General features: G+C 40.1%; 2 protein-coding genes across 2 annotated transcripts; both read left to right on the top strand.

The window, feature by feature from the left end:
* Positions 1-12,722: 12,722 nt before the first annotated feature.
* LOC148576502 (uncharacterized) lies at positions 12,723-13,460 on the top strand. Its single transcript, XM_088502736.1, has 2 exons — positions 12,723-12,893; positions 13,188-13,460. Exons 1-2 carry the CDS (start codon positions 12,723-12,725, stop codon positions 13,458-13,460), a joined length of 444 nt encoding a protein of 147 aa, XP_088358862.1.
* A 1,583-nt stretch (positions 13,461-15,043) lies between these two features.
* Positions 15,044-16,459, top strand: LOC110265921 (uncharacterized). The gene is made up of 4 exons (XM_088502735.1): positions 15,044-15,428; positions 15,560-15,745; positions 16,149-16,250; positions 16,341-16,459. Exons 1-4 carry the CDS (start codon positions 15,044-15,046, stop codon positions 16,457-16,459), a joined length of 792 nt encoding a protein of 263 aa, XP_088358861.1.
* Positions 16,460-16,754: the final 295 nt, after the last annotated feature.

Genomic DNA, 16,754 nt, shown 5'->3' with positions numbered 1-16,754 from the left:
TATTTTTCTGTAATTTCAGGTATTTTTCTGGCTGAAATTGAAGGAGCTGAGCAAAAATCTAATTCAGGCTGAAAAAGGACTGCTAATGCTGTTGGATTCTGACCTCCCTGCACTCAAATTGGATTTTCTGGAGCTACAGAACTCGAAATGGCATGCTTCCAATTGCATTGGAAAGTAGACATCCAGGGCTTTCCAGAAATATATAATAGTCCATACTTTGCACAAGGATAGCCGACGTAAACTGGCGTTCAACGCCAGTTCTCTGCCCAATTCTGGCGTCCAGCGCCAGAAAAGGATCAAAAACTGGAGTTGAACGCCCAAACTGGCATAAAAACTGGCGTTCAACTCCACAAATGGCCTCTGCACGTGACTCACTCAAATCTCAGCCCCAGCACACACCAAGTGGGCCCCAGAAGTGGACCTCTGCATCATCCATCATAGTCCACTCATATTTTGTAACCCTAGGCTACTAGTTTAGTATTTAAACAACTTTTAGAGACTTATTTTGTATCTCATGACATTTCAGATCTAAACTTTGTATTCTCTGACGGCATGAGTCTCTAAATCCCATTGTTGGGGGTGAGGAGCTCTGCTGTGTCTCGATGAATTAATGCAAGTATTTCTGTTTTCCATTCAAACACGCTTGTTCCTATCTAAGATGTTCATTCGCGCTTAACTGTGATGGAGGTGATGATCCGTGACATTCATCACCTTCCTCAAACCATGAACGCGTGCCTGACAACCACCTCCGTTCTATATACGATTGAATGAGTATCTCTTAGATTCCTTAATCAGAATCTTCGTGGTATAAGCTAGAACTGATGGCAGCATTCATGAGAATCCGGAAGGTCTAAACCTTGTCTGTGGTATTCCGAGTAGGATTCAAGGATTGAATGACTGTGACGAGCTTCAAACTCCTAAAGGCTGGGCGTTAGTGACAGACGCAAAAGGATAGTAAATCCTATTCCAACCGGATCGAGAACCAACCGGTGATTAGCCGTGCTGTGAAAGAGCACGTGAGCGTAGTTTTCACTGGAAGGATGGAAGGTAGCCATTGACAACGGTGATCCACCAACACACAGCTTGCCATAGGGGGACGTGCGTGCGTGAACAAGAAGACAGAGGAAAGCAGAGATTCAGAAGACAAAGCATCTCCAAAACTCCAACATATTCTCCATTACTGCACAACAAGTACTTTTAATTTATGCTCTACTGGTTACTCACAATTCAATTGATAAACATAGTTGACTTCCTGACTAAGATTTACAAGATAACCATAGATTGCTTCAAACCAACAATCTCCGTGGGATTCGACCCTTACTCACGTAAGGTATTACTTGGACGACCCAGTGCACTTGCTGGTTAGTGGTACGAGTTGTGAAAAGTGTGATTCACAATTCGTGCACCACCTCCCAATAAGCGCTTCTTTATTGTCAATAGCTTGGCAGTGAGCTCTCATGTAGCCTCACAGATAATCAGAGCAGGGTTGGGGCCTCTCAACACCAAACTTAGAGTTTGGTTGTGGCCTCCCAACACCAAACTTAGAGTTTGAATGTGGTAGTTTTGTTTGACTCTGTATTGAGAGAAGCTTTTCATGCTTCCTCTCCGTGGTTACAGAAGGAGAACCTTGTGTCTTATAGTTTGCAATGTCTGCAAACCACAGAGCTTCCTGAATAGCAAGCAATTGCTCATTCGGAAAGGTTTCAGAGATCTCAGTAGGAGGGAGGGATGCTCCTGCTACTGGTTCTATCCGGGACAGGTGATCAGCTACTTGATTCTCTGTCCCTTTTCTGTCTCTTATTTCTATATCAAACTCTTGCAGAAGCAACACCCATCTTATAAGCCTGGGTTTTGAATCCTGCTTTGTGAGTAGATATTTAAGAGCAGCATGGTCAGTATACACAATCACTTTTGATCCTACTAAGTATGATCTAAACTTGTCAATGGCATAAACCACTGCAAGCAATTCTTTTTCTGTGGTTGTGTAATTTTTCTGGGCATCATTTAAAATGCGGCTAGCATAATAAATGACATGCAGAAGCTTGTTATGCCTCTGTCCCAGTACTGCACCAATGGCATGGTCACTAGCATCACACATTAGTTCAAATGGTAATGTCTAGTCTGGTGCAGAAATAACTGGTGCTGTGACCAGCTTAGCTTTCAGGGTTTCAAACGCCTACAGACACTCTGTGTCAAACACAAATGGCGTGTCAGCAGCTAGCAGATTGCTCAGAGGTTTTACAATTTTTGAAAAATCCTTTATAAACCTCCTATAGAATCCTACATGTCCCAGAATGCTTCTGATTGCCTTAACATGGGTGGGTGGTGGTAATTTTTCAATTACCTCTACCTTAGCTTGATCCACCTCTATTCCCTTGTTCGAAATTTTATGCCCAAGGACAATTCCTTCAGTCACCATAAAGTGACATTTTTTCCAGTTTAAAACCAGGTTAGTCTCTTGGCATCTTTTCAGAACAAGTGCTAGATGGTTAAGACAGGAGCTAAATGAGTCTCCAAATACTGAGAAGTCATTCATGAAGACTTCCAGAAATTTCTCTACCATATTAGAGAAGATAGAGAGCATGCACCTCTGAAAGGTTGCAGGTGCATTGCACAGACCAAAAGGCATTCTTCTGTATGCAAATACTCTAGATGGACATGTGAATGTTGTTTTCTCTTGGTCCTGAGGATCTACTGCAATTTGATTGTAACCTGAATAGTCATCCAAAAAGCAGTAGTATTCATGACCTGCTAGTCTTTCTAGCATCTGGTCTATGAATGGTAAAGGGAAGTGATCCTTCTTGGTGGCTGTATTGAGCCTTCTGTAGTCAATACACATATGCTACCCTGTAACTGTTCTTGTAGGAATCAGTTCATTTTTTTCATTATGAACCACTGTCATACCTCCCTTCTTAGGGACAACATGGACAGGGCTCACTCAAGGGCTATTAGAAATAGGATAAATAATCCCAGCCTCTAGTAACTTAGTAACCTCTTTCTGCACCACCTCCTTCATGGCAGGATTTAGCCGCCTCTGTGGTTGAACCACTGGCTTAGCATCATCCTCCAATAGGATCTTGTGCATGCATCTGGCTGGGCTAATGCCCTTAAGATCACTTATGGACTACCCAAGAGCTGTCTTGTGTGTCCTTAGCACCTGAATTAGTGCTTTCTCTTCCTGTGGCTCTAAAGCAGAGCTTACGATTACAGGAAAAGTGTCACCTTCTCCCAAAAATGCATATTTCAGGGATGGTGGTAGTGGTTTGAGCTCAGGTTTAGGAGGTTTCTCCTCTTCCTGAGGAGTTTTCAGAGGTTCTTTTATCTTCTCTGGTTCCTCCAGATCAGGCTGAACATCTTTAAAAATGTCCTCTAGCTCTGATTCGAGACTCTCAGTCATATTGACCTCTTCCATCAGGAATTCAATAATATCGACGCTCAAGCAGTCGTCTGATGTGTCTGGATGTTGCATAGCTTTGACAACATTCAACTTAAACTCATCCTCGTTGACTCTCAGGGTTATCTCCCCTTTTTAGACGTCAATGAGGGTTCGTCCAGTTGCTAGGAATGGTCTTCCTAGAATGGGAGTTGCACTCTTGTGCTCCTCCATTTCCACCACTACAAAGTCAGTAGGGAAGGCAAATGGCCCAACCTTGACAATCATGTCCTCAATTATGCCTGATGGGTATTTAATGGAGCCATCAGCAAGTTGAAGACAGATCCAGGTTGGTTTGACCTCTTCAGTCAAGCCAAGCTTTCTGATAGTGGATGCAGGGATTAGGTTGATGCTTGCCCCAAGATCACATAAAGCTGTCTTGGTGCAATTACCCTCCAATATGCATGGTATCATAAAGCTCTCGGGATCTTTAAGCTTTTCTGGGAAGCTTTTCAGAATGACTGCACTGCATTCTTCAGTGAGGAAAACTCTTTCAGTTTCTCTCCAATCCTTCTTATGACTCAAGATATCTTTCATGAACTTGGCATAAGAGGGTATTTGCTTAAGTGCCTCTGCAAACAGAATCTTTATTTCAAGAGTCCTGAGATAGTCTGCAAAGCGGGCAAATTGCTTATCCTGCTCCTCTTGGTGAAGTTTTTGAGGATAAGGCATCTTGGCTTTGTATTCCTCAACCTTGGTTCCTGCAGGTTTATTTCCTACAGAAGTGGTTGGAGAAGCCTTTTTAGAGGGGTTGTTATCAGCACTTGTGTATGTCTGATCCCTCACTGGAGTTTGAATGCCAGGGTTGGAAGCTTGATTGGCGTTGGACGCCAACTTCCTACCTATTTCTGGCATTTGAACGCCAGAACTGAGCTTCCATTGGGCGTTTGACGCCAGCTCCTTGCCTGTTCCTGGCGTTTGAACGCCAGAACTGCGCGTGGGTTGGGCGTTTAATGCCAACCTTGCATCCTTTTCTGGTGTTTGAACGCTAGAGTTTTTCCTCTCTGGGCCCTTACTGTCCTCAGAGGGATTTTGAATAATATTTTGCTCATCCTCTGTCAGTTGTTCTTTTCTTAGCTTCCTACTGGTCTGAAGTGAGGTATTTAATGTTTTTCCACTTCTTAATTGAACAGCTCTGCACTCTTCTGTTATCTGCTTTGATAACTGCTGTTTTGTCTGATTCAATTGTGCCTCTATATTTTTATTCGAATTTTTAGTGTCTTGTAGCATCTCCTTAAATTCTGCTAGCTGTTTTGTTAGAAAGCACAATTGTTGATTGATTTCAGCAACTTGTTCTGGAGGACCAAGTTCAGTAGACACTGCTTTGGCTTCTTCTTTTATGGAGGACTCATTACTTATGTACAGATGTTGGTTTCTAGCAACTATATCAATAAGCTCTTGAGCCTCTTCAATAGTTTTCCTCATGTGTATAGATCCACCAGCTGAGTGGTCTAGGGACATCTGAGCTCCTTCCGTAAGCCCATAGTAGAAGATGTCTAATTGCACCCACTCTGAAAACATTTCAAAGGGGCATTTCCTTAGCATCCCTCTGTACCTCTCCTAGGCATTATAAAGGGATTCATCATCCTCTTGTTTAAAACCTTGGATGTCCAGCCTTAGCTGTGTCATCCTTTTTGGAGGGAAATATTGATTCAGGAATTTGTTTGATAATTGTTTCCATGTCCTTATGCTTGCTGTGAGTTGGTTATTTAACCACCTTTTAGCTTGATCTTTTACAGCAAACGGAAATAGTAACAGTCTGTATACATCCTGATCTACCTCTTTGTCATGTACTGTGTCAGCAATTTGTAAGAATTGTGCCAGAAACTCAGTAGGTTCTTCTTGTGGAAGACCGGAATACTGGCAGTTTTACTGCACCATGAGAATGAGCTGAGGATTTAGCTCAAAATTGCTTGCTTTGATGGGAGGTATACAGATGCTACTCCCATATGCAGTAGTAATGGGGTTAGTATATGACCCCAGAGTCCTTCTGGACTGTTCATTTCCACTTTGGTCCATGATGGAGAAAGGGAGATGCTGCGGATTACAAAATTTTTTTTTTTGAAAACCGAAATTAAAATGAAATAAAATAAAATAAAATAAATGAAAAATTGACTATATTTTCGAAAATTAGAAAAAAAAAAGAAATAAAAGAAAATTGAAGACTAAATTAATTAATTAAAAAGATTTGAAAAAGATGTGGGTGAGGATTTTCGAAAAAAATGAAGAGAGAGAAATTGGTTAGGAAGTTTTGAAAAAGATATGTTTTAAAATTAAAGATACTTGTAAGAAAATAAAACAAAATAAAATAAAAGATATGAAAAAGATTTGATTTTAAGATTTGAGATTTAGAAAAGATAAGATAAGCTAGGTAAGAGAAGATAAGGAATTTAAATTAAAATGTTTGAAATTTAAATTTTAAATTTGAAAATTAAATTTTGAAATTTGAAATTTGAAATTTGAAATTTGAAATTTGAAAGTTGAAATTTGAAAGTTGAAATTTGAAAATTGAATTTTGAATTTTCAAAAAAGTCAACAATATAAGATAAGGATTTGAAAAAGATTTAATTTTTGAAAAGATTTAATTTTTAAATTTGAAAATTAGATTTTGAAATTTTGAAAGTTGAAATTTGAAATTTGAAATAAGATAAGATAAAATTTTGAAAAAGATATGATTTTTTTGAAAAAAATTTGAATTTTGAAAATTTTAAAACTAAGATAAGGTAAAATAGAAATTTTAAAATAAAAATCTGAATTTTTTTTGAAAAAATTTCGAAATATTTGCTCAAAAATAGTTAGAGAAGATATTTTTTTTATTTTTGAATTTTATGATGAAAAAGAAAAATACACAAAAGACACACAACTTAAAATTTTTAGATCTAATGCTCCTTATTTTCGAAAATTTTGGAGGAAAAACACCAAGGAACACCAAACTTAAAAATTTTAAGATCAAAACACAAGGAAGACTCAAGAACACCTTGAAGACTCACAAGAACAATAAGAACATGGAGATAGAACACCAAACTTAAAATTTTTAGAAAACCACAATGAAATTTTCGAAAACTAAAGGAAAATTAACAAGAGAATACCAAACTTAAAAATTGACACAAGATTTAATCAAAGAAAAATTATTTTTGAAAATGTTTTAAAAGGAAGATAGCCAATTACCAAGAACATAAGCACAACACTCTAGCCAATTGAGCTATAAATTTAACGTGTTTTAACAAGGTATTTAATAAATAAAAATTTTTGAAACTAAAAATTTGAAAAAGCACGAGAAAAACAAGAAAAGACACAAAACAAGACAAACCAAAGATCAAACAAGGAAAATAAACAAGAACAACTTGAAGATTAAGAAAGAACAATGAACACAAATTCGAAAATTTAAAAGAAAATAAAAACATGCAGTTGACACCAAACTTAAAATATGAAACTAAACTCAAACAGAAAAAACTCAATTATCAGTTTATAAAATTTTCAAAAAATTTAAAAAGAAAAAATAAGGATTTAAAAAAGAAATTTCAACCAAAAACAATAATAGAAGACTCTAAACCAAAAAGAAAAATTTTTCCTAATCTAAGCAACAAAATAAACCGTCAGTTGTCCAAACTCGAACAATCCCCGGCAACGGCGCCAAAAACTTGGTGCACGAAATTGTGATTCACACTTTTCACAACTCCGCACAACTAACCAGCAAGTGCACTGGGTCGTCCAAGTAATACATTACGTGAGTAAAGGTCGATCCCACGGAGATTGTTGGCTTAAAGCAATCTATGGTTACCTTGTAAATCATAGTCAGGAGATTAATTATGATTATCAGTTTGAATTGTGAAAAATAAAAGAGCATGAAATAAATACTTATTATGCAGTAATGGAGAATATGTTGTAGTTTTGGAGATGCTTTGTCTTCTGAATCTCTGCTTTTCCCCTGTCTTCTTCTTCACGCACGCAAGGTTCCTCCTATGGCAAGCTGTGTATTGGTGGATCACCGTTGTCAATGGCTACCATCCCTCCTCTCAGTGAAAATGGTCCAGGTGTGCTGTCACCGCACGGCTAATCATCTGTCGGTTCTCACTCATGCTGGAATAGGATCTATTGATCCTTTTGCGTTTGTCACTACGCCCAACCCTTGTGAGTTTGAAGCTCGTCACAGTCATTCAATCCCTGAATTCTACTCGAAATACCACAGACAAAGTTTAGACTTTCCAGATTCTCAAGAATGCTGCCAATGGATTCTAGCTTATTCCACGAAGATTCTGATTAAGGAATCCAAGAGATACTCATTCAATCGAAGGTAGAACGGGAGTGGTCGTCAGGCATGCGTTCATAGGTTGAGAATGGTGATGAGTGTCATGGATCATCACATTCATCATATTGAAGTGCGAATGAACATCTTAGATAGAAACAAGCGTGTTTGAATAGAAAACAGAAATAATTGCATTAATTCATCGAGACACAGCAGAGCTCCTCACCCCTAACAATAGAGTTTAGAGACTCATGCCATCAAAGAGTACAAAGTTTAGATCTAAAATGTCATGAGGTCTAAAATAAATCTCTAAAAGTTGTTTAAATACTAAACTAGTAACCTAGGTTTACAGAAAATGAGTAAACTAAGATAGATAGTGCAGAAATCCACTTCTGGGGCCCACTTGGTGTGTGCTGGGGCTGAGACTTGAGCTTTACATGTGCCTAGGCTATTTCTAGAGTTAAACACCAGGTTGTAACCTGTTTCTGGCGTTTAACTCCAACTTGTAACCTGTTTCTGGCGTTTAACGCCAGAATGCAACATGGAACTGGCGTTGAATGCCAGTTTACGTCGTTCATCCTTGAGCAAAGTATGGACTATTATATATTGCTGGAAAGCCCTGGATGTCTACTTTCCATTGCAATTGAGAGCGCACCATTTGGACTTCTGTAGCTCCAGAATATCTATTTCGAGTGCAGAGAGGTCAGAATCCAACAGCATCTGCAGTCCTTTTTCAGCCTGAATCAGATTTTTGCTCAGCTCCCTCAATTTCAGCCAGAAAATACCTGAAATCACAAAAAAATACACAAGCTCGTAGTACAGTCTAGAAATATGATTTTTATTTAAAAACTAATAAAAATATAATAAAAAGTGACTAAAACATATTAAAAACTACCTAAAAACAATGCCAAAAAGCGTATAAATTATCCGCTCATCACTTACCCATGCGGATTTTATGATTTTCAGATGCAGGACGTGAGGCTCCGCGCTGAGGAATGGTGGAAGCTTCTGACTTAGTGAACATCGTTATCTCTCGGGGCTTTATTTTCGCTATCTGTATTTGTTTAGATACTTATTATCTCCACTTCGATGTATATGATGTATTAACTCGTCTTAGAGGTTATTTTGGAGAAACAGGTTCTGTAACTCTGTCTTTTAGGTTATATATATATATATATATATATGTCTGTATGTATGTATACTTATATGCTCGGACTAGTTATCTTCACGAACTGAGTTTTGAGCTTCGTTATCTGCATTTTGGCACTCTATTGTACATATATCTGTGTTAGCTTACTTTATCTTCTTCGCTTACTTTATCGCATCGTGAGTGTTGCGCTTTTCAATTTAACGATTTTGCTTTATCCCTTTTTTCTTCAAAGGCTCTTAGTTAAAATCTTTTTCACTATTGTTGTATATATAATTTTACTTTTAGAGGTCGTAATACCTCGCCACCTCTGTCTTATGACTTAAGCATAAGGATCTGCGTGGTAGGGTATTATATTATGGAATCAGAGCCGTTTGTTCCTGTAGAGCCTGAAGGACGGATTGACTATGCTTCTGTGCATTCTCTATGTGTGTGTTTATGTGCTATTAGGATATCTGACTGATATAACTGGCATAAATGTTCATGAGCATGCATTTGGGACTTTGAAGTACTAGACTTCCGATATTGAGACTGATCAACTTGATATTGATTGTTTGGTGTGTATTAGTACCAGATGGCGCCTCGTGGACGCGGTTGAAGCCATGGGAGGGGTCGTTCTAGTACTCAGGGGCCAAAAACCAACACAAATAACCCGGTGAACTTTATGGCTGTATTAGAGAATATGGCTGCTACTATGCATGCCACTGTTGAGGCGCTGGGGCAGCAAATGAACAATAATGGTAATGGGAGAAATGGTGAAAATAGGCCAATGACACTGTCAGCATTCCTGAAAGTTAATCCTCCTGTTTTCAAGGAAACCACCAATCTGAATGAAACCGATACTTGGTTTCAGGCCATGGAGCGAGCGCTGCAAGCACAGCAGGTGCTTGAAGGGCAGTGTGTCGAGTTTGCTACCTACTAGCTCACTGGGAAAGCATTGCATTGGTGGCAGGCTACACGATACCTCCTGTAACATGCTGATGATCCTATATCCTGGGATGCTTTCCAGGTTGAATTTTATAAGAAATACTTCCCAGATTCTCTCAGGACGGAAAAGAAACTTGAGTTACAGTAGCTGAAGTAGGGTGCTATGTCCGTGTCTGAGTATACTAACAAGTTCGAGGAACTATGCAGATTTTCTCGCATTTGTCAAGGAGCTCTTGAAGACTTTGAGGAGTGGAAGTGCATTAAGATTGAAGGCGGGCTCCGGAGTGATATCTTCAATTTAGTAAGACTGATGGAGATCAGGACTTTCTCAGAGTTGGTGAATAAGAGCAGAGTGGCTGAAGACTGTGTGAAAAGGGCACTGGCAGAAAAATAAAGTCATAGGGGACCTTTCCAGCAGAACCAAGGAAGGACCTTTGCTCCTATGGGTCAGACATTCAAGTGTGGAGGCTTTGTACCACAGCAGACTTAATGTCAGGCTAGTTTCAGAAAGTCTAACAACAACAATTGCTCAAGGAGAAGGTTTAGGAAGCAGCCTCTAAATGACCACGCTTGTGCTAGATGCGAGAGTCATCATCTTGGAATCCCATGCAAGGCTGGTTGGGGCTTGTGCTATTCGTGTAGGTAGGCAGGGCATAGAGCCTCAACCTATCCAGAGAAGCAGAGGCAAGGTACTGAGAGAGCACAACAGCCTGGTCGGGTGTTTACTACCTCAACTATAGGTGCCGATAGATCTGATAAGCTGCTTATGCGAGGTAAATGTGAAGTAGCCGGTAAAACTTTGAATGCTTTATTCGATTCTGGAGCTACTCATTCATTCATAGTATTTGAAAAGGCTAGTGAGTTAGGATTAAAAATTGTGGTCCTAGGTTATGATTTGAAGGTGCATAATGCCACTCATGAAGCCATTCTGACTAGGTTAGGATGTCCACAAGTCTCATTTCAGGTTCAATAATGTGACTTCGTTCATGACTTGATTTGCTTACCGATGATTGGTCTAGATCTCATTTTGGGATTGGATTGGTTATCTAAGAATCATGTCTTGCTTGATTGTTCTGAGAAGGTGTTGTATTTTATGCCGGAAGGATCGGAAGGACCGGTAGTGGTGAATAGTTACTATTTGAGGTCTATGACAGTAAACTGTTCTGGGTGTAAATGTCATGGTATTATGTTATTAACTACGGGTGTTTCGGGAGGTGAACAAAGCTTAGAGCAGGTTCCGATTGTTTGTGAATTTCCTGAAGTGTTTTCGGACGACATTGATGAATTCCCTCCTACCCGAGAGGTTGAATTTGCATTTGAGTTGGTACCTGGGTCAGGGCCGATCTCGATTGCCCCTTATAGAATGTCGCTTTTAGAAATGGCTGAGCTCAAGGCTCAATTGGAAGACTTAATGGGTAAACGCTTTATCTGACCTAGTGTTTCTCTGTGGGGAGTGCCGGTGTTACTAGTGAAGAAGAAAGATGGGAGTATGCATTTCTGTGTAGATTACAGGCAACTGAATAAGGTCCCAGTAAAGAATAAGTACCCACTGCTGAGGATTGAAGATCTCATGGATCAGTTTCAAGGAGCCAGAGTTTTCTCTAAGATTGATTTACGATTCGGTTATCACCAGATAAGGGTAAGAGATGAAGACATCACTAAGACTGCTTTCAGGACTTGTTATGGTCATTATGAATACATTGTGATGTCTTTTGGGTTGATGAACGCTTCTGTAGTGTTTATGGACTACATGTACAGAAGTTTTTGCCCGTTCTTGGATAAGTTTGTTGTCGTCTTCATTAATGACATACTAATTTATTCTAAGACCAAGGAAGAGCATGTCGAACACTTGCGGACTGTATTACAAATCTTGAAAGAGAGAAAATTGTACGCCAAGTTATCCAAATGTGAGTTTTGGAAGAGTGAGGTGAGGTTTCTGAGCCATATAATGAGTAAACAAGGGATAGTAGTAGATCCTTCTAAGGTGAAAGAAGTGATGGAGTGGGGATAACCAACCTCAGTAACTGAGATAAGGAGTTTTCTAGGCTTAGCTGGCTGTTATTGGAGATTCATCAAAGGCTTTTCTCAAATAGCTTTGCCATTGACAAAGTTAACCCCCAAAGATGTGCAATTTGTTTAGACTTCTGAGTGCGAAGAGAGTTTTCAAGCGCTGAAGCAAAAGTTGACCACTCCGCCTGTGTTGGTATTACCTGAACCGAATGAACCATTTGAGGTGTACTGTGATGCCTCACTAAAGGGTCTGTGGTATGTGCTGATGTAGCACTGTAATGAGGTGGCGTATGCCTCACGGTAGTTGAGACCTCACGAAGTTAATTACCCGACGCACGGCCTGGAACTTGCTGCGGTTGTGTTTGCATTGAAGGTGTGGAGGCATTACCTCTATGGGGTTAAATTCAAGTTTTTTCTGATCATAAGAGCTTGAAATATCTCTTTGATTAGAAAGAGCTTAATATGCGGCAAAGGAGGTGGATGGAGTTGTTGAAAGACTACGACTTTGAGCTGAATTACCATTCAGGAAAAGCAAATGTTGTGGCGGATGCCTTAAGTTAGAAATCATTGTGTGCTGCTTGGATGATGCTTAGAGAAGAGGAGTTACCTAAAGCATTCGAGATCTTGAAGATAGGTGTTCAAGAAGTGTCCAGTACTCTATGTTTGGGTCAGCTGTAAATTTCAAGTAATTTTAAATCTGAGATTGTAAAAGCTCAGTAGGATGACAAGGAATTGCAGAAGGTATTACAGGATATTGAGCAAGGAATGCGATAGAGAGTGTCAGAGGATAAAAACAGATTATGGAGGTTCAAGGACCAAATTATTGTGCCGGATGTCAGAACCTTACGGCAGGATATCTTGAAGGAAGCACATAGTAGTGAGTTTTCTATTCATCCGGAAAGCACCAAGATTATCAAGATCTAAAAGGTATGTTCTGGTGGCCTGGTATGAAAAATGACATGGCGGAACATGTTTCAAAGTGCTTAACTTATCAGAAAGTGAAGATTGAACACCAGAGACCTTCCGGGACTTTGCAACCCTTGGAGATTCCGCAATGGAAATGGGAGAGCATTGCGATGGACTTTGTATCGAGCTTGCCGAGAACTAGAGCCAGTTTTGATGCTGTCTGGGTGATTGTTGACCGACTGACGAAGTTGTCTCACTTTTTGCCCATTCGGATGAACTATACCCTTGAGGAGCTAGCACATTTATACATAAAGGAGATTGTGAGACTTCATGGTGTGCCTGCTACTATATTTTTTGACAGAGATCCTCGTTTCACTTCAAGGTTCTAGGATGCATTTCAGAGAGCTTTTGGAACCCAATTAAGCTTGAGTACAGCTTACCATCCTCAAACAGATGGTTAGTCTAATAGGATAATTCAAACCTTAGAAGATGTGTTGAGGGCTTGTGTTTTGGACCAGTCGACGAGCTGGAATCGGTATATGCTGCTAGCGGAGTTTGCATACAACAACATCTGTCATGCGAGCATCGAAATGGATCCATATAAGGCTCTGTATGGGAGAAAGTGTCAATCTCTGCTATGCTGGTATGAAGCTGGGGAGAATAGCTTATTGGGGCCTGAGATGATAGCTGAAACTATAGAACAAGTTAAGAAAATTCGAGATAGTATGGTCACTGCTCAGAGTCGTCAGAAGAGTTACGCAGATCAGAGGTGGAAACCTTTAGAGTTTTAGGAAGGAGACCATGTTTTCCTTAAGGTTACTCCAATAATAGGAGTAGGTAGAGCGATTAAGACGAAGAAACTGAATCCTCGATACATCGGTCCGTTTCAAATTCTTGAGAGGGTTGGACCGGTGGCGTATCAGATAGCTCTACCACCTCACCTTTCGAACATGCACGACGTATTTCACGTGTCGCAGCTTCGGAAGTATACTCCTGATGCTAGCCATGTGTTAGAACCTGAATCGGTTTAGTTAAGGAAAGATTTGACACTTCAGGTGACTCCGGTTAGAATTGACGACACGAGTATTAAACAGTTACTAGGAAAAGTGGTTTTATTAGTTAAAGTGGCGTGGAGTCGAGCCGGTATTGAGGAGCATACATGGGAACTTGAATCGGAAATGCAAACAAACTACCCGCACCTATTCTTAGGTAACTAAATCCGAATTTTGTGGGTAAAATTCCTATTTATGTGGGTAGAATGTAAAATCCGGTTAATTAATGGATAATTAATTCATAAATTAAAATTTATTCTAGAAAATTAGAAATGTGACTTTTATGATTTAATATGATAGAAAAAATTAAAACGAGAATTTCGACACTAACTTTAAAGAAGTTGGCCAAAGATTAGGCCGAACGGGCCAAACCGGACCAACTGGGCCCGTATTGGGCCCTTGGCCCAACCTAACCCATTAAAACAAAAAGAGCACAGCTCTTCTTCCCCTTCCCTTAAGCCAAACACGCTGAAACATAGCAAAGAAAAGGGGGAAGAACTCTCTCAAAGTTCAAACCCTTGCTCTTTGTTCAATCCACTATAACTTTCGATCCAGAGTTTCGATCGCCACACCGTTTACGGCCACGCAACCACAGCATCGAGCTCTACAAAGTCCATAACATTGTTCAAGAGGTAAGCCACAATATCCTTCCAGTTTTCCCAACCCTTTATTTCAAAATTTTTGGGTGAAAATGTTGAGATTTTGGGCACTTTGATGTTACACTACAAGAAAAAAGGCCTGTCGGCACCCTTTTTTCTTGCCACACTTTTAAAGCGTGCCCAAAAGTGGTCAATGGCCACGCTTTTACGAGGGTGGTAACTGATTTGTGATTTGGCCACGCTTTTTTTGCCACGCTTAAAAAGCGTGGCCATAGAAGGAAATCGGCACTTTTTTTAGGGTGGCCACTGATTTGAAATTTGGCTACGCTTTATTTTGCCACGCTTGAAAAGCGTGGCCATAGAGAGAAACCGGCACGCTTAAAAAGCGTGGCTAGTTTGTCTTTCAATAGTCACCTTTTTAAAGCGTGCCCATATGCTGTGTTTATTTTGGCACCCTACAAAAGCGTGCCGGTAAAGTTTTATCCCCCAAAATTTAATTTTCATATTTATTTAGGTACCCTTCAAAAACATACCAATAGAGGTCCCCAAAATTTTAATTTCCCACCTTTTTTTTTCCACACTTAAACATTTTTTTAAGTTCACTTTTAACCTAGCAGAAGTGATAACAGCCGTCATACATACATTTCACTTTTATCTCCAAATCTCCTTTAACCCTAGCTAGAAGCCGTCGCACCCAGCGGCTGTTCATCACTGCCGATTGCGATGACCGTCGCACCACCCAGCTCGCCTTCATCTAACCCTCACACCCAGCCCTCTCTCTGTCGCACCCTAATTGTTTCTCAACGGTCTCTTGCACCATCAACGCTGCTCCATCTACGCACCCAGGAATCGGCGCTGCTCTGTCTACGCACCCTCGTTGGATTTGGAACCTCCATCGGGGAGGAGAAGAGGAAGAGGAAAACCTTAGAGGAGAAGCCCTCCGCCGATTCCGCAATCGAAGCTTCGGAGAAGAAGAGGAAGTACCACGAGTCAATTGAAGAGGAGGAACAAGACTCACACCCTCTGTGTGAGGTGCGGCCACCGCAGCTTTCACCTCCAAAAGAGTCGCTGCTCCGCCTGCGGTTCCCCCACTGCACGCAAGATGAATGTAAACCCTAATTTCTTCCATTCATGATTCCTGATTCTACACATTTTAGTTTTAATCCTCACTTCATTCACCGATTCTATCTTTTTCCTCATATTCCAATTCATCGCTTTTTGCTTGCTTCATTCATTGCAGTACGAGAAGGTTGAGAAGATTGGGGAAGGAACCTACGGCGTCGTTCTCAAGGCTCGCGACCGCGTTACCAATGAGACCATCGCTCTCAAGAAGATTCACCTTGAGCATGAGGATGAAGGCGTTCCTAGCACTGCAATTCGCGAGATTTCTCTCCTCAAGGAAATGCAACATAGGAATATTGTTAGGTATTCTTTTCTTCATCCTAATCTCACTTCTTCTTGCTATTATTATTTGAATGCGTGTATCTCTGATGAATACTGCTTTTTAGTAATTTGTGTTTGTGGTTTCAATTGGTGAAATTCATGTGACGTGGAAAATTGGAGGGTTTCTGGTGTTCATTGTGTGTGGTGTTTTTGGTGAAATTGAGATTTCTTTCGTTTGGTGTTTTTGGTGGAAAATTGAGGCTTCATTGTATGGAAAATTACTATGGTGTGTTGTTTGTACTTTGTAAATTGTAATGAAATTATATATATATTGGGATGTCTATGATTAGTAGTTCAATCATGGTTAATCACAGAACCTGAAATGATGTTTCCTTCAATGTGAGACTTGTTGACTGTAGTTGATAGTCTGTGTTTTTTATTACAGATAACTGGAGCGTGAAGGCCATCCGCAGAAAGACCACCGGCACTGGCAGGATGAGGTACCTCCGTCACGTGCCTTGCCAATTCAAGAGCGGCTTCAGAGAAGGTACCTCCACGATCTATTTTCAGATCTTTAGTAGTTGTGTTTTCCGTCAATCATCATTTCGTTAATGCAATCTTGTTTCTGTTTAACTAGGTACTGAAGCTGCACCAAGGAAGAAGGGAGCAGCTGCATCTGGAGAGACTGTACATGGGAATCATCATCATCTTGGTCAAGCTCTTCTAGAAGAAACCAGAGTAGCGTTACAAGTATGAACCCATCCAGGATGATCTTGAACTTGGAAGCTCCAATTTCCCTGTGGTTCTCATCTAGATTCCAATGTTCAATGAGAAAGAGGTCTTCTTAATTTGCTTGCATTTGCTTATCTCTAGTCTCTATTTTCCTCTACTTCCTCTTTTTTATTTCTGTGAAATTTGGTTGGTTTTTTTGAGTTCTTTTTCTGTGTGTATATATAGGTATACAAAGTTCTTTTTCCTAGGCTAAATTGATTGGGTTAGTTACTAGCTCTAGCTGTTGAATTTGCTAGTGTGGGTTATTGTTAGTGTTATT

The sequence above is a fragment of the Arachis ipaensis genome, chromosome B1 (genome assembly GCF_059453495.1).
Source record: "Arachis ipaensis isolate K30076 ecotype BB chromosome B1, ASM5945349v1, whole genome shotgun sequence".
Lineage (NCBI taxonomy): Eukaryota > Viridiplantae > Streptophyta > Magnoliopsida > Fabales > Fabaceae > Arachis > Arachis ipaensis.
The sequence above is the reverse complement of the archived record's forward strand: the minus strand, read 5'-3'. Positions and strand labels throughout refer to the sequence as shown.